At 41.6% G+C, this 18,085-nt stretch overlaps 1 protein-coding gene across 4 annotated transcripts in view; it reads left to right on the top strand.

Moving 5' to 3' along the window:
• Window positions 1–16,353, top strand: part of LOC103364430 (unconventional myosin-IXa-like) — a 174,060-nt gene extending 157,707 nt beyond the window's left edge. Inside the window, exons 28-42 of one of the 4 annotated variants that reach the window (XM_008291551.1) lie at window positions 62–165; window positions 436–656; window positions 952–1,068; window positions 1,174–1,362; window positions 1,559–1,606; window positions 1,719–1,830; window positions 3,206–3,267; window positions 4,568–4,760; window positions 5,603–5,731; window positions 5,866–5,971; window positions 6,269–6,400; window positions 7,424–7,547; window positions 11,239–11,483; window positions 11,716–11,858; window positions 13,452–16,353. In XM_008291551.1, coding sequence (XP_008289773.1) covers window positions 62–165; window positions 436–656; window positions 952–1,068; window positions 1,174–1,362; window positions 1,559–1,606; window positions 1,719–1,830; window positions 3,206–3,267; window positions 4,568–4,760; window positions 5,603–5,731; window positions 5,866–5,971; window positions 6,269–6,400; window positions 7,424–7,547; window positions 11,239–11,483; window positions 11,716–11,858; window positions 13,452–13,840 — 2,314 coding nt within the window. In that variant the 3' untranslated portion in view covers window positions 13,841–16,353. Of the gene's footprint in view, window positions 1–61; window positions 166–435; window positions 657–951; window positions 1,069–1,173; window positions 1,363–1,558; window positions 1,607–1,718; window positions 1,831–3,205; window positions 3,268–4,567; window positions 4,761–5,602; window positions 5,732–5,865; window positions 5,972–6,268; window positions 6,401–7,423; window positions 7,548–8,719; window positions 9,290–11,238; window positions 11,484–11,715; window positions 11,859–13,451 lie in introns of those variants that run through there. The other 3 variants (XM_008291566.1, XM_008291558.1, XM_008291575.1) reach the window with 3 other exon arrangements.
• Window positions 16,354–18,085: the final 1,732 nt, after the last annotated feature.

The following is an 18,085-nucleotide window of genomic DNA, read 5'->3' as shown; positions in this document are numbered from 1 at the left end:
TTCCCATTTTTTGTGGTCCTTGTTTGTGTATTATTAAAATAATTGTTTTTTTTTTATTTAGCAGGATGAGAGGGAAGATGCGATTCTGGAGTAAGACAAAACACAGTGATAAAAAACTGTCGAGAGAGAAGCAGGCCAGCAGAAGTGACACTGGAGAGACTCATGGTAAAAGAAACAGATACACTCATATGGACAAATTAATAAGACTAGTTCTAGAGCTACTAACATGAATTTGCCCTGCAAGTAAATTATAGAAGATTTTCTGCCCTCCTCCAGAAGGTGTTCTGATGTCATAAAGAGAAATAAAAACGCAGCAAAGTATAGCATAAAGAATAACAGTAATGTAGCTCATGAAAAAACATTATTCCTTTAGGGAATTGTATCTGTCACCCTAGGATTAACGAAATTTACATTTTCTCTGTCTTTGTCTCCCAGAAGGTCTGTCTCCTCCACACAGTCCAGACTTGGAGGCAGCTCCATCTCGGGGGGTCAGGGACAGTAAGGAGAACAAGCAGCCGTCTCCTAAAATGATTAGGCGCCGCAGTGTGAAGATCAGCAGCATCGCTCTGGAACCTGCCCAGTGGCAGAACGACGCCCTGCACATCCTCACTTCAGCCCACGACTATCGCAGCATGAACGACTTCCTCATGAAGAAGGTCAGACAGCAAACATGTGCACACCTAACTAACACTAACACACATGAGTGAGGTTCACCCAAACTCCTCAGTACTTTATGTGGTTCCAGCCCCGGTAGTAATCCAGATTTGCTTCTAGCACACAGCTGATATTCTCAATCATTTTCAATAAATTTGTAAATTGTGCACCTCAGTTGTTGTTGATAAATGTCATTTTTACATTAAACTTACAATAGATGTAATAACAATGTGTAATGTCAAAGCAAAGACTTAAGTGATGAATTCTAAAAAACAAAATCACTGTTTATCCCTCTAGATTGCCGACTTGGATTCTGAAGATAGTAAAAAAGACACCATGGTAGATGTTGTCTTTAAGAAGGCACTGAAGGAGTTCAGGATCAACATCTTCAACTCGTACTCTACCGCCCTGGCAGTGAGTCCTCAATGCGCTTTCTTTCTTTGTTTGCTCTTAGCTGCTGGGAGCATCACATGGTACAGATTATACATCAATGCCCTTTCCTTTTTTAATCACCATCAGATGGATGATGGGAAGAGTATTCGTTACAAGGATCTCTACGCATTGTTCGAGCACATCCTGGAGAAGACCATGCGTCTGGAGCAGAGAGACTGGAGTGAGTCGCCAGTGAAGGTGTGGGTCAACACCTTCAAGGTCTTCCTGGATGAATTCATGACGGAATATAAACCCATGGAGGGAACCATCGGCAGGGTAAGAAAGTTATAATTGGATGGATTCATTAAAGAACAACTGCAGAATTTTTCTTTTCGCTGTTAAGCTTCACTTCATATTATTACTTTAAAATTTTCAATACTATGAATAATTGTAATGTCAACTCGTATTAATCCTTTACATGTGGTACACACAAAACACACAAGGTAACACATTTGTCTCTTTCTCTTCTCAGGCTCCTAAACGGGAGCGCAAGAAGTCGAGAAAGAAGGAAACTGACATTGTGAGTTGGAGATTTAGAAACGATTTGGTTTGAAAGAAGGCAGTTGGAAAAAAAACAAAAATAACTTTAATATTTGAACTGAAGTAACTGGTGGCTCTGCTGCCCCCTGCAGGTGGAGGAACACAATGGCCACATCTTCAAGTCCACCCAGTACAGCATCCCCACCTACTGCGAGTACTGCTCCTCCCTCATCTGGATGATGGACCGAGCCTGCGTCTGCAAATGTGAGGATTATCCAGACACAAACATTAATTTAAAAATGTAAATGATAATTTACAAAAAACAAAATGACAAGATGGTGCAGAGTGGGCCTGCATGTATGCTGACACTGCAATGTGTGCATGTGCAATTTTTCAGCTTTTCCTTTTTTTTTTAGAATTGTTTTTGTTTTCTATGCAGATGCACTGCCCTGTAAAATCACCCCAGTTATTTATGAGTAATTTATTCTTTCAAAAAAAGAGCTATTCAAATTATCTGATGAAAATTACTGTATTTTTTTTCATATTGCACTATATATTGCAAAAAGAAACCCTGAATATCACAATGACATTTTTTGTTTGTTTGTTTGTTTTTTCAGTATTGTGCAGCCCTACTACAGAACTTTACATATTTTGCGGCAGTTATGGAATTGTCAATTTCCCACACTGAATAGTTGTTTGAGAAATTCACAAGTTTGGGGGTTTGAGTTTGTTAAGAGCTTGTCTGCATCCTGGATTTGTAACAGCTAGTTTAGGAAGTCAGTCCTTGTCCAACATGCGACTGACATAAGTGTGAGATGGAATCTTAAAATTGACTTGTATCTGGTAATAATCATTCAGAAATTAAAATTTCCGAAAATAATGAATTCTGAATTTTCCACTAAAGAATTTGTGACAGAATTTGTGATAAATTCAAACGAAGGTAAAGACAGTATGAATAACAGAAAACGTCATATATCAGGTGCTTCTGGAAGATTCATTGACTTTAGAAACTGCGCACAAGTATATAAAGAACTGTTCAGTGTAATGTATCATCACTAAATGCTGTCAGATGTCACTTTTCAGTACTTGTTGATGCCATTATCCAACTACCAACTGCTCTCATTTTTCTGTCAGCAGCTTTGTTTTGTCCTTTTGTTTTCCATCTAAAAATGAGCTGCAAGTCTGCCCAGGATTACACACAGACACAGACACAGACAAATACACACACCACCAGCAGTTCCTAATGTTCTCCTAACTCACTTACCCACAGGCACTCACGCCTGTGTGTAGTTTTTATTTCCACCCACATGGCACATTACACCCCCTCCTACTCCTTTATCACACACACACAATACGCGTTGATACTCACAAAACTAACACACTTTCCCTGAGTGTCTGCAAAATTTGATTAAACCTCCTGCTCCTTTCATAAATCTGTCTTATATCTGGTTACTGAGCTCCATCTGCACTTTCTGACAGCGGCTCAGAGAGCAGATATCACACTCAAACCCTCTGCCGCCTCGCATTTACCTGAGTCTTTGACGTCGTCACTCACTGCAGCTGCTGTTGTCGTGGTTGTGAAAGGGTTGTCTAGATGCCGTCAGCCTGATTGTGTTGGGGTTTTTTTTTTTGTCTGCAGTGTGTCGCTACGCCTGCCACAGGAAGTGCTGCTCCAAGATGACCACCAAGTGCAGTAAAAAGGTAGGTGGATACTTTCTTGTCTTGATTCTGCAGTGTGCTTAAGTGTTGAAATGGATCAAGACAACAGCAGATGTGGACCAACTCAGTGTGATCTGAATACAAGGTTACAGTATGCCGGCAGTACTTCTGCTGGAGATGTAAACTAAACTTAAAGAATATTTATAAGAGAGGACTGTAACTGCTACTTTTCTGTGAAAATTCTGGTGATCTATTGAAAATGTATTCTTTATCTTGGCATAATATTCTGCCTTTAGTTTAAATCAGTTACAGTCACAACTATAAGGTTTGTGTCTAGAATCAAAAAGTTAAAAGATTTTGTCTATAAAAATTTGCCCATCATCCCTGTTGAAGTCATCTCATTGTGCAGTGATACAGAGCTCCCAGCACGCTCTCCAGAAGTCTCATTATGCCATCTGTGATGATCGCTGAATCCCCTAAACTTTGTCAAATCAGCAACCCTTCAGCTCAGATTTCTTTTTGGGGAAGAGAACAAAGTCACAGGCAGCCGAATCTGGTGAATGCAGCGGGTGGGTGGCAAAAATTGTGTTGTTGTGGCCAAAAAAACAGCATGTAGTCATTGGAGCATCCGCATGCCATCAGGCCGCTGTTCAGGTGTATGTTCTCCCTCAGACACTCAGGACGTCACAGAAGAACTCTGCCTTGACGGTCTGACCCTGGGGGGTAAAGTCCAGGTGCACAAACATGTGAATGTTGAACAAAACAACAACCGTGCTCCTGGTGCTCCTGATCTGATGCACTTTATCCAGTTTTGGAAACTGCAGATCTTTCACTGTGAAAGCTGCAGTTTCTTATCCTTTGGTGCTGTAGATCCACCTATCCTCCCGGGTGATGATCCTCGACCTGAGGGTTGGTTCACCTCTGCTGCTGACTGACACAGAATGGGATGTTTTCTTCTCTGCCCCAGTTTGTGGCCTACAGAGAAATAGCAGATGCACACTTACCACCCGTTACACAACTGTGTGTGACACCAATCCTGCTATTGATATGGTGGTGATTCAAGGCAGTTGCTGCAACAACATGTGCGAACGTGTTGCACCATGAGCAGTCTTGGAACTTTTGATCACCTCTCACATGAACCTGTTTCTAATTAGAAAGAAAATTCTCTCTTTGAAACAGCAAACTTTAGGTACATACAACTGTATAATGGACTTTACTGAGTGGGTTCCCTGACTTGATCCTTTATTTTAAAGATTGAATTGTTACTGGTCAACCAAGCCAACCATTTAAGGTTCTGCACAGTCGGCCCACTGGTGTATTTCTGTGTTTGTGTTTTTGTAAGTATGACCCGGAGCTGTCGTCACGGCAGTTTGGCGTGGAGTTGTCCCGTCTGACCAGTGAGGAACGCACAGTGCCCCAGCTTGTGGAGAAACTTATCAACTACATTGAGATGCACGGTCTCTATACAGAGGGGATTTACAGGAAATCAGGCTCTACCAATAAGATCAAAGAGCTCCGACAGGGGCTGGACACAGGTGAGAGTGACACGGACCCCAAAACCCATAAAACATACATGTACATTCAAATGGTTTTATTTCATGTCTTTGAGGCATTTTTACATTTCATACATCTGATGTTTATGGCCAGTTAATTTATTTAGCACCACTGCAGTGACAGCGTATTTTTCAAAGCCTATCTGTTGGACATATTATGTGTTTGTTGGATAGTGATTGTGGTAAAAGAGAGGAAATGTGTGGAAAGAAACTAGGGCACCTGCAGCCTATGGTCTGGCCAGCCAGGAATCAAAACAGGGGTTTGCTGCTCAGGATATTTACACCAATGTGGTATGCGCCTTGATAACCACTCAGCTATCAGACCAGTGCAATGAAATGCCTGACATTTAAAAGTTGCTTGTGTCAGCTAAAATGTGGAAAGAGAATTAACTTTTACAACAGTTGTCAGCCACACTGTCGAGTCTTTGAGGCTGAACTTATCAACATACTAACATGCTGATTTGCTTATTATTGCTAAATGCAAAGTACAGCTAATACAGATGGGAATGTCATAAAACCAAAGTAATGAACAAACTGAAATTTTGATGATGAATAAAATTTTAAATATCACTAGAATTCAGTCAGGGAAACATATCTGTCCAGGCAACTTTCATGACAGTCTATTAAATAGTCAAACAACAAATAAAGCACAAGTCCAAACTTCTTGCTTGTCATCTTCCAGATAACACAGATGTCTGACCAAAGTTTCAAAACAGTTGTTATTTCAGGGCAGACGAAACAACAGATAGCAGCCGATCTAAGAAAAAAAAGAAACAGGAAAGAAATGTTACATTTATTTGTCTGAACTTATCTTCCTCCCCCAGATGTAAACAGTGTGAACCTGGATGACTACAACATCCATGTCATTGCCAGCGTGCTCAAACAGTGGCTCCGTGACCTGCCCAGCCCTCTCATGACCTTTGAGCTGTATGAGGAGTTCCTCAGAGCCATGGGTAAGCTCATAATTAGGCCCCTCAGTCACCCCTTATTGCTGTTTTTCAGGCCAGACTCCTCCAGCTGCAAGTCAGTTTCAGAAGACACACTAGCCTGAACTCTGTGGTGTGTGTATTTTCATTTCTCCTTTCAGGCCAGCCAGACAAGCGGGAGGTGATCCGAGGAGTGTATTCGGTGATCGACCAGCTCAGCAGGACACACCTCAGCACGCTGGAGCGCCTCATCTTCCATCTGGTCAGGTAAGGAATGAGATAAGAATCAACTTTAGCAGCTGAGCTGCAGGCAAGACAGCCCAAATCTGAAAATGAGGTTTTGAAATAAGATCTGAATGATGTTTTTGCCTTTGAGCAAAATGTCTGTGTTGTCAGCTTTGAAAAATCTTGGCTGCAGTGGTTTCAGATTCTCTTTTTCACTAGATATCAAAAACACTCCCGGTCACACACTGTCCTCTCAGTGTTGTGCTTGATGGGAATGGGTGTTATACTCTGGAAGGATCAACATCAGGATTAACAGGATTATATTGTGGTATGTTACAGGATCGCCCTGCAGGAGGAGACAAACAGGATGTCGGCCAACGCCCTCGCCATCGTTTTCGCTCCTTGCATCCTTCGCTGCCCCGACACCATCGACCCACTGCAGAGTGTCCAAGACATCAGCAAAACCACTGCGTATGTCCAGAAACAATTCTATCTTTTAAAATATTCATATTTAAAACCAAGCTGGGTTTGTGCTAAAACGATCTCTCCATTATCAACATAGAGTAGTTACTCTACAGTTTTGTTTTGTTTTTTTTAATACCTCACGTACAATTTTCTTTTCTATTTTTGTTTTATCAAGGAATATTACTTCTGTTTTCCATATATTATTTTACATCATGTTTCAAGTCATTAAAGTAATCTGTAATGTGGAAGACACATCTGACCAGACACATCATTAAAATGCTGTTTAGCAGTGATGTAAACAGGAAAGATTTCAAATTACATTTCAATGCAACATATCTCAAATTCTAAAAGACTCTTTCCTCTGAGTTTAATAAATATTTGCAGCATCACACCATATGAATGTTTCCAAAGTGAGGGAGTTGTGTACATTTACAAACGGTACAATAGCAGAAACTTCATTAGTTACTTATAATTCTAAACTATTCCCACATTAAGACAGAACTGATCAGGACCTAAAAGCAAGTCACACTGTATGCTTTTCATCACATCAGACCAATGAGCTGTCACACATGGACAGTTTATCAGCTGCAGTTAAATCATCTGTTCCACAGAAGCCATCCTCAGGTTGAGTCCTGACCTCCGTCCCAGCTGTCGGGATGTTTTTATTTGTAAAGCATACGTTAGATCATCATCACACATGGACAGAGTTTTTCGTGTTTAGAAAACCATAAATAAACTTGGCTGCTGTTCATGTAGAGTTCTAATTTTGTTTATTAGAACATTGTTATTCATTATACGTCACCTGATGTGCTGTCCAAACAAAATATCACACAGAATGCTGTCACAAAACAACAAATTGATGAAGCCAGAAAAGTAACATATCCCAAGTCTGAAAAGAACTCTAGCAACCAGTTTACATACATTATGCCAACATTTTCATCACTGGTTTTAAATTAGCAATAAATATTTGCATGTAAAAATATAGTAACAGATTTACAAATGCCCCTTGCCACCATCTCTGGTCTGTAGGTGTGTGGAGCTGATCATCAACGAGCAGATGAGCAAGTACAAAGCTCGTCTGAAGGACATCAGCAGTCTGGAGTTTGCAGAGAGCAAAGCCAAGAACCGACTGACCCACATCAGGAAGTCCATGGTAAGACTCAAGCTATCACAGTCCTCTGAATAGCCCTTAAAGCCTGTCGGTGGATGTTTTTGCTGCTTGTTCCTCTCACTCATCATCTAAATGGAAACAGCTGGCATGGTTTTCACACAGCCATGGCAGGAGTTCATTCCTCTGTCCATCTTTCATCAACAGATTTTGCTGTGATTTAGTTTTTCTTACGCAAGCAAAAAAGCTGACGAAAAACACACTCAGTGGGATGTGATTTAAACATTTCCACAACAGGTCACAGTAACTACATTTATAACTGTTCTGTGTTAATTCCTCCGTTATCAATGCCTGTTTCTTCTTCAAGCCTCTAGCTTACAGTGACAGAAGATGGCAACACCTACAATAATTTATCTTTGCTTTAAAGAGAAATAACGTCCATGTACAAAACACAAAGGATGTAATGTAAGAAGTAGCATAGTGAACTGAAATATCTGTTGCCGATGTTCTAACTAATACATTCCAATAATAAATACTATGGGAAAATCAGCATTAAGTGAAACTGAATTCCAACATCCTGGAAAAATAGCTGATGTTTAATAACACTGAAAAAAATTCAACATGGTTATATGACTGCGTTAGTCTTGTTTTAAATTTTATTTTTACAGTAGGTTTTAACTGTAAAGTACTATGAAAACAAACAGCTTTCTTTTGTGGCTGCACAGCAATAGAGAAGTAGCTAGTGCCTACCTCTAAATGCAGTGTGTAACCTTTTTACTACATCACAGGAGATGTAATTACTGTGCTCTCTAAGGAGCATCATGCTGTGTAATATGTATTTCGGGCAGCCATTAATCGGAAAGATGACGCTAACCAAATTCCTCCCGAGGCCAAATGTATCTAAACTTTCCAAGGAGGCATGGTTTTAATGATTTGTAGGTCTAGAGATAGCTAGACTGGATGAAACTTGCCAAGATTATGTTGTAAAGTAGCTATATTTAAATGTGTAGTTGATGAACTGGCACGTCTTAAAAGATTTCTCTCTTCAACGTAGTTTAACTCTGTTTAATCTAAATAGCTAAACATATTTTGAACTGCAAATGACCAGATCCACACTATCACGGTTACCTTCACCGCTCCCTAATCTGTCCTTCCTTCCTTCCTTCCTTCCTTCCTTCCTTCCTTCCTTCCTTCCTCTCCCCTACCCCTCCTTTCAGAAACCCGTACTAATTGCTGTTAGGTTTATGAGCATAACCCGCACTGCCACCCCGGTATGTATGCCCCTCCCACACCATGTTCCCGCCCACCACCAGTCCTGTCCGTCTATTTGATCCGTCCACTCATCCTGTCCGTAACATTAGTACTCGTCACGTCTGTCTGTAAACTAGTTCTCTGTTTGGTGTCTGACGCTTTATTTGTGTTGTTGTTTTGTTACCTTACCAGTTGGTTTGTCGGCATATGTTGTTACGCAACACTGCAGGCATTATCATATGGTCCTTTGTTTAACTACAGAAATGTATGTCACGCGTTCTGAACCCAAGGAGGTGGAGGTTTTTGCTCCTGTTACATTTTTACTTATTGTAGACTCATTTTCACTGCAGTATAAAGTCCTGCACCTCTACGGAAACAGCACAAGCATGACAAGAAGTAAAGGGAGCTCAAAAATGTCCTCTGAGTCACCTGAGGCTTTAAAGTTGTGACTTGTGTCGCAGGATTTTGAGTTTCTTTTACAGACTCAGCTTAATTCCAAAGTGTTATTTTTTGGTTGAATTTTAAATGAGATGTCGATTTTGATGAAGTATCAAAAATACAAACTTAGATAGAGACACAGACAGACGGACGGATGGACGGACGGACGGACGGACAGACAGACAATTTGGTAAATTTCATTACTGTATTTTGAATAAACTTGCCTTGGTCATGCACATACGACCATGGCACTAGACGGAGGACACTGATTGTGTGGCACAAATCCTTACAGAATTAAAGATTACTATCAAAAATGCAGTGCAGGCAGACAACTTTAGTATCTCAAGATGTGAGACGTATGTTTTGACTTGGTCATTGTCACTGACTATATATAAAAGATGGATGTAGCCACCGTGGTCTATGGACTACTGGCCTGGATTTCGGCATTTGACCGTTGCAATCGTCCTCTTTTAAACCAAGTGGTGAAAAGTGAAAGGTGGACTGAGAACTTGAGGATACTACGCACAGCGATACAATAGCAACTTGTCAATCACAAAATAGCCTTGCCCTAAAATATGCCCAACTTTACAGTCCATTTTACTCTAAGTGGGAGCATAATGTACAAAATGAACATCATACTGTATTGAAAGTGACTTGGAATACGCAATTGTTACAATAAATTTATCAGGAAAATGTTTCCTGCAAAAAAAAAAAAAAAATAGAGAAGTAAGGTCCACAGAAGGACCTCACTTTGTAACCGGAGGAGTCGCCCCCTGCTGGCCATTAGAAAGACCGCAGGTGTAAAGCATTTTGGGCTGTTTACATCTGCAGCATAGACTGTATAAAAGATTGACGTAGCAACTGGGCCTGAAAAATGAAGCCAACCCGGAAGTGTCAAAAACCTGCAATATCACTCTGTCCGCTAGTCCTGGCTCCAAAAAGCCCTGGCTCCCATAGAAATGAATTGGAAAAGAAGTGATCATAGATTACGAAATACTGCATTCCTCCAGCTCAGGATTTTTAAAAAAAATTAGTTTTCATGGTCAAGTCCAGAGATCAGGTGGCCAATCTGAAAAAAATCAATACTGGATTTTTAAAAAATCGTCAAAATTTTGTGGGGGCAAGGGGCGTGGCTGGCTTGATTGACAGTTGGCAGTGACCATACAGATGAAGCGAGCAGAAGGCGGTAAATGTGGGCGGGCTTCATTTTCTCAGTGCAGAAACCAACGGGTGACGTCACGGTAGCTACGTCCATCTTTTATGCAGTCTATGATCTGCAGCTGCAGAAATAATGGGACGAAATGCCCTGATGCGACCCTTCAGTCTCCGATGTTACTGAGTTTACTGACAAACTCTAACTAGCTAGCTACCTCACTAAAATCAGCAAGCCAATAAAATCAGTCTGACTGTAGTCATAAAGTAGGCTTCGAGACACAGCTACCGCTAACGTTGATGAACGGACTTGTGCTTCTTCTTTCTCAGATAACGTAGCTCTGTTGTTGGAAGAGTTTTCATAGTGGTGTTTTTGTTGTTTTGTCTGACAAGTTTCTGTGGAAATCAAGCCAAGCTAACAGCTCAGTGTGTTCACCTACATGCTTCAGTTGCTTTTAAGATAGGTGTGGTGTGACTGCAGCAGTAACTGTGGTTTTGTCTTTGCTTAATGTTTATGTTTGTGGAGAACGCTTAGAGAGAGCATCCCTCTAACAGAAGCTCCACTGATTGCTTTTTGCTTTCTGTTTCTGCTTCACAATGTATTAACATGCAGCCTAACACAGCTAAACTTAAGGTAATGCCTACCTGTGTGTATGTGTGTAGACCAAGGTGTGTTTGTGTGTGTGCATAGTGACAATCAACAACAGAACTAATAGTTTTTTTAGTAGTGATGTCTTGATCTGTATGTTTGTATAGTCAGTATGTGGTGAAAACATCCAACCGTGTCTGTAGCAAGTCCATAGCTCCATTACTGTCTCTGTTAACAATGCACAGCGTGGTCATCCACACTCACTCTATGATTCGTGTGTGTGTGTGTTTGTGTGTAAACTCACAGGGCAAAAGTCGTGTCCGGCAAAGCAGCAGCCACACGCCCTCACCTCCTCTCAGCCCCCGAGCTCCCTCTGTGATGGACGGAGATGCTGCAGGAGGTGGTGGAGGAGGAGGCGGAGGAGGAGGAGGAGGAGGAGGAGGAGGAGGAGAGGATGCAGCAGAAGCCAGGCTCAACGAACAGCAGCAGCTGGCAATGCAGCAGGAGGAGCGAATCCTCACAGAGCAGATTGAGAGTCTGCAGAAAGAAAAGTATGCCATGTTATCCACTTTAGCTGATGCGTTGTTCAATCAGTGGTGCAAATAGTGCTTTTTCCTCTATCAGACAGATTGTTCTTTCTTGTTTTTTAGTCTATACCTTGCATCTGTGTGTTATAAGGACCTCTTAGATTTGCAGGAAGTGACATGCCTCAATATTTATTGAGTTCAAATGTAAATGAGCTGCTTTGAATGAAGCACCAGTTGACCTTTAATGTCTCGGCAGAGAGGAGCTGACGTATGAAATGTTGATCCTGGAACCACGGGCGTCTGATGACGAGACTCCTGAGTCTGAAGCCTCCATCGGCACAGCAGACAGCTCTGAGAACATCACCATGGAGATGGAGGGAGCCACCTCAGACCCCTCTGGTATGTGTGTATTTGATATGCTGTTCCTTCCCTGCAGCAGGTACTGGGATATAAAATGATAGAGTTTATTTCACATTGACACTATAGCTGTGCTTAAAGGAATAGTCTGGTTTCTTTGAACTGGAGCAGGGGTCTGCAACCTTAAACACTCAAATAGCCATTTGGACCAGGAGCCACAAAACCCTTTTGACATCTAAAATGAAGATAACACTGCATATATCGTTTTTTTTTTTTTACCTTTATGCTATGTATAAAAAAACTATAGTGTGTTGCATTTAAATCAATGAACTGTTACAGAGAAAACAATATTTTATTTCTGCATGTAACAAAAACATTTTAAACTCAGAAAAAAAAAACTGGGTTGAAGGTTACTTTCAAATAAAATACTCAATGTCTATTTGAATCCTCCTAGTATATATGAAATAAAAAGCCAAAGTCAAAATGACGTCTGATGTCGTTGGCCTGCTGACTGCAGCTGAGACTCCTGACCAGACTCCTGACCGCCTGTGAGCGCTTTGGGATGGGAGGAGCTCACAGCAGCACCACTGCTTGCTGAGGACAGTAACTGCAGAATGATATGGGTTTTCATGTCAGAGTCTCCAAAACAGCAGAAAAGTCTCCAATAACACCAGAGTCACTAGATTTGTCGCTAGTTGCTTTTGACAAAAAAATAAATAAAAAATTCGCCAAGGGGATTTGGAAAGTCGCCAAATTTAGCGAGAAAGTCACCAAGTATGCAACAATGCGCATGCCGGCAGGTGTCGCACATAGGCGATTGTGACGCATATTTTGAGCAACTAAAAATTAAATGCGTTTTATTTTAATGTTACAAGATCACCATAATCTTCTAATTTAGAATTCCATTTTAAAAACTAACAAACTAAAATAAAATACATTTAAATTAAATGATCATTATTTATTTTCCAAAGCCACAAGGAGCCACATCAGAGATATGAAAGAGCCACATGTGGCTCCAGAGCCGCGGATTGCCATCCCCTGAGCTGGAGTGTATGAGGCACTTGTCCAGGGTGTGTTACTACAGTGGATGGCGGTCCTTGCAGAGTCATTCGGGTCACGCCAATATCAACATGTTTGATCTTTATGAGGTGAAATCTAGATGGGTGTGAGAATTACAGAAGTGCTCAGAACAATACACACCATTCTGTACCACAGAATGTTCTGACCATGTGAGACTACGTACAACCCCACTTCAAAGGAACCAAACTGTTCCTTTGATTTCATCAAAGTATTGGCATAATTACAGCAGTGTAAAATTATTGATTATCACATTTTTTAGTCCATTTTCAAAAATAATCTGTATCACATAGAGTTAAATGATCAGTTTTTAATAGAAAGACAAGAAAGACAGATTCTTGGCTGACAAAAGCTTATGTGTTCATTTATCTTGGACTTCCCAGCCATGACCCAAGCAGCTCCAGTCTGGAGGTTGATGCACCACCTCAAACTGCCTGATACAAAAACCAAGGAAGAACAGCATCCTCACTTCTAATATTAGAAAACTATCCATAGAATGTGTTTTTAATCTGTGCCGTGTTAGTATGATGTGTTTTTAATGCCTGTCTCTCTCCACAGAGCGCGGCACATACCGGTCCAGAAAGTCCGAGGCAAAGAGCAGACGAGCTCTGCGCCGCCAGCCCGACTCCCAAGACTCAGCAGACTCTATCTCCACCATCTCCTCCTCCTACCACCCCTCCTCCTCGCTCTCCTCCAACGCCTCCGGTTCTCCATCCCCTCACTATCGATTCCGGTCCTCCTCCTCCGGGCCCCTGCTCACTTCCTGTGGCTTGGGGGCACCACTGGCAGAGGCAGAGGGGGGCCACAGAACCAGCAAGACGCGCCACAGGCTCAGACTGAGCCGCAGCTCACCACGCGAGCCCTCGGGAAGCCACCGGAGGGATTCTGACTTCAGCTCTGGGCCACAGCAGCTGGTTCTTTACGGCAGCAATGAGTTCATGGTGTGATGCTGAGGAAGGACGGAACGCCACACGCCACCTTTTTGAGTGCAGGAGGATGTGTGAGAGGGGGAGGAGGGAGAGGCTTGAATGAGGCTGGTCACTGGGCGACAGTTATACACCCAGTGTGGCCTGCTGCCCCTCCTTGGCACACACACCCCTCCTCCTCCGGTCCAGTCAAAGCAGAAACATGTGGCAAAAAAAAGAGGACTGAGGTTTGACACAGAGGGACGAAACAACAGATGGTCAAAGAAATGTGAACGGCAGAAAGGTGGAGGACAGAGACATGAGCGATCGTGTTTGTTGACCCTCTGATCTGAGCACTGTTTGACCCCTGCTGGAGCCCTGGGGGTTGGTCAGAGGAGAGAGAGGAGACGAAGGAAGGGAGGGGTGGTGAGACGCAGATAAAGAAGCCTACACCTGCAAAGCCAAATCATACAGTGCCCCGTCTTTATTTTTTAGCATGTGGGCAGGTGGTCAGAGCCACCCAGAAGAAATGTAGCCATACTGACTGAACTGGTGGACATTTTGTCTGTAACCAGCGCCAAGCTAAGTCTGCTTTTCACGTTTACACAGAACACACCAGCCATGAGGCTGCATGCTTCTCCATCACACCTTTTCCTACATCAGTTTGAAGAGACTGTCGAAATCTTTTACAGCTGTATGTTGCATATTATTATTATTATTATTATTATTATTATTATTATTATTATTATTATTATTATTATTATTATGTTACAGAGGATAAAAGTGTACATAGAAAGTGCAGTGCTGCTCCTGGGTTGTTCATCGTTGAATAGTCTCTATTTCCTGTTTTGCAAAGTGAAGTGTCTGGAATTCAAGTTCCACTTTTGTTTCTGTGCTGGTTTTACTAGGTTTACCGCCGGTTTTTCTCTTTTCCCGTTTCACAGTGAACAGAAACCGTTATGGGATATTTGCTTGAGAAAAAATCGAAGGAAAAGTTGCTGATCTACGCTTGGTGTCAGGTGTCACGCGACTTGACCTGAAGTTTCAAATGTCAGTCAGCCATAAGTGTTTGGTATTTGCCTTTCCCTGCAACCTTTAATTACTTTCTTCTTTTTATTTCAGAAACATCAGTGTTACTGCAACAGGACTTGAATTTTTTAATATATATTATTGCTGTATTATAGGTGTTGTTATGGATAACAAAGATGTCATGTTTTAGTTGTCAATATTATTTAATGTTTTGTTTTTGTTCAGATGAAAGCCATTTTTTTTCTCTCCTGCCTGTATTTGCGTGTGTGTCTGAATTCCTTCCATTGTGTCAGCGGCCCTACACACGCCTGCACCAGTGTCTCCCTGTTAATGTTCTTCATAGAAGGGTGAAAAAAAGGCTCCACAGCATCAAGAAACACTAAAACTAACTGACTTAAGAAAAGGCTTCATTAGGCTGAGTTTCATTGCACCTGTGGAGCAACTGTTGCACTCATCTGCACGCTCAAACCGTCCATGATGTCCTCTGAGCCATGCAAAGTACTCTCTTCTTCTTGTTCTTCTTCTTCTTCCTCGCTCTTCCATCCTCTTCTCTCCCGGCTCTGGCTGTGAAAAGTAGCATTTAATCTGCGTGTTATCCAGACAAAAACTCGTAGCAACTAACTCAGACCGCCTCCCTGTTTTTGCATATTCTTAACACTCTTTCTCTTCACACAGTATCGAAACAGTCGGTGTAACGTCGAGTTTTGTGGGCCTCTACTCAGTAGCTTAAGAGCAATGATGTCTCCGTACTGAAGCTGCAATAGCTCTCCTTGCTTTCTGCGTCTCTGATCAGATACTCCTGAGTGACCTTTGCCCAGATCTCAGCACACAATCAGTGTTAATTTCCTTGAAGCTGGAAGTCTCAGCGATGACTGTGCTGATCTCAGTTTTAATGCAGGTGTGGAGACTTGCAGCATTGTTTTTGTTTTGTTTTTTTTACAACATAAACTGTAGACCTGTTCAGGCAAAAAGTGAGCTGAAAGGACAAAGCTGATCCCTGGTCGGATATCTTTAAGCGGATATTCGAAAGGGGAGCTGTTTGTGGTGTATGTTAAAGCTAAAGCTGTCCATATGGCATTCTGCAAGGAAAAAAAAAAAGATAAAGTGAATGTACCTGTCACTGGAAGGCATGCTCTGCTTTCTCTGGTTGTTTTTGTTCCTCTTTTATACACAGTGTATGTACTATTTATGATCATGCTTTTGGGATGTACATTGGTTTAAAAGAATCTGTTATAAAAGGATATATTATCCTGTGTACGGTTCATTATCTACTATTAATCATGACAACATTTTAACAGGCCACACTCGGTCAGTCATTTTTGTGCTACAAAGCGAAAAGAAAAAAAGAAAAGCAGTGTGTCTGTTTGTCTGCGCCACTCGGGACACAGTTATGTATATATAAGGTGCAATTTGTGTTATATTTCTTTTTTTAATGATATAAACATGTCTATGGTTGTAAGAAAAAAAAGTCTTTATGGGGAAAAATTCATCTGCTTATTAAAAAAGCAAAACTGCAGCCAAACACAGATGAGTTGTGTCATCTTTTGCTCCACAGACACAAATGCAGCTTTGAATGGACATGATTATTTCCATCACATTAGTGTGTCTTCTTTGAAACACCATCTTCCATTTGTCAGTTGTTATATCTGCACTCAGAGACCGCAGCAGATGAGATGAAGGAATAACGGGCCTTTTATGGCCTGGAGGCAGCAGCAGCTTCCTCTGGTTCCTTGATGAAATCAGCTGCAGCCAACCAGGGAACCTGCAGCATTAAAGAAAACACACCACAACACAGCAACAACTTTGGGAGTCCATATCAGTGTTGTGTATCTCCTCCAGGGCAGCATTCTATGACTTCATTTTCTAACTGCCTGTGGTGTCTCAGCCCAGAGCTTCGTGGTTAGTAATGTTGTTAGTTTAGTGTAGTCATCGACTAAATACCACTGTGTGTCTTCTCTTGTTCACCAGCTGGTCTTTATTTCAAGATAGTCCTGCCTTTTTTCCTTTTTGTTAGGTTACAAAGAGATTTTACAATTATTTCTACTGCAAGAAAGCTCTTAACACAATAGAACCAGCTTCATCCTCAGCCTGGCAGCACACTGCTGGACCTCTGCCTGACTACTCCATTTACAATTTCATTTGAAAGGGGCGGGGGATCAAACCACCAGCCTTGATATTAGAAGACAACCGCTCTACCACATGAGCAGCAGCCATTTATGTTTTAATTTGAGTGATCATTTCTACAGACAAAACTGCAACCCATTTCTATGCAGAATAAGGAAAGCTGAGCACTGAGATCCTTCAAAGGAACAACTGGCAGCCACTGGTTCAGATATGTGGATGACACCAGAGTCACAATTAAAGCCCAACAAGTAGAAGCCTTCACAGATCAGATGATCTCGGTGGACAGCAACACAGGTTCACAGGGGAAGGTGTGAGGGAAAACTAACTTTTTTGAACTCTGCTGAGGAAGACAAAAGCATCAAGTTAAAGTTTACTGGAAACCTCCACAGTCAGACCAATATATGTTGTTTGATTCCCACCACACACTGGAACATCAGCTGGGAATCATGAGAATGTCCCTAGAAACTGAGCAGTGACATTCAAAAAGCACTGAAAACCTGGGACTGTCCCAGCTGGGCCTTAACAAAGTCAGCAGAGAGATCTAGAAAAACAGCACAACATCAAACAGAGATGAAAAAGAAGAACAGCCAGGATAATACTGTAACGCCTACATAGCTGGTGCAGCTGAGAAACTGAGGACTTTCTTTAAACACAACACTCACTTCACATCCAGCAACACATTACTTTGTTCTGATCTGCTTCAAACTTGATAAGCAGATGTGCAACAACTATTAATGTGAACTGATTCAAAATAGCATCACCTTAAGTAGCTGCTTTACCTCTAAGATGAACAGGACGACAATTGTCCTCATGTAACATCAAACACTAACAGTTAGATTTACTGTATTTAAAAATAGCTGCACAGTAGGAACTCAGTGCAGCAAGAGTCGGTGCACGTTTCATTACTGAGATTCCATTTTTATTTTTCCGATTCTTTGTATGTCCATCTTTATTTTTGATAACAAACTTCCTCTGCATAGAGAATACCATCCATCCATCATCTATACATCGCTTTATCCTCTGCAGGGTTGCAGGGGGCTGGAGTCTATCCCAGCTGACTCAGGGTGAAGACAGAGGACATCCTGGACAGGTCACCAGTCTATTATAAATAGAGTATACCAGATTTCTGAAAAG

The sequence above is a fragment of the Stegastes partitus genome, unplaced genomic scaffold (assembly GCF_000690725.1).
Source record: "Stegastes partitus isolate 25-593 unplaced genomic scaffold, Stegastes_partitus-1.0.2 Scaffold17, whole genome shotgun sequence".
Lineage (NCBI taxonomy): Eukaryota > Metazoa > Chordata > Actinopteri > Pomacentridae > Stegastes > Stegastes partitus.
Note: the sequence above shows the minus strand (reverse complement) of the source record. Positions and strands in the feature narration are given on the sequence as shown.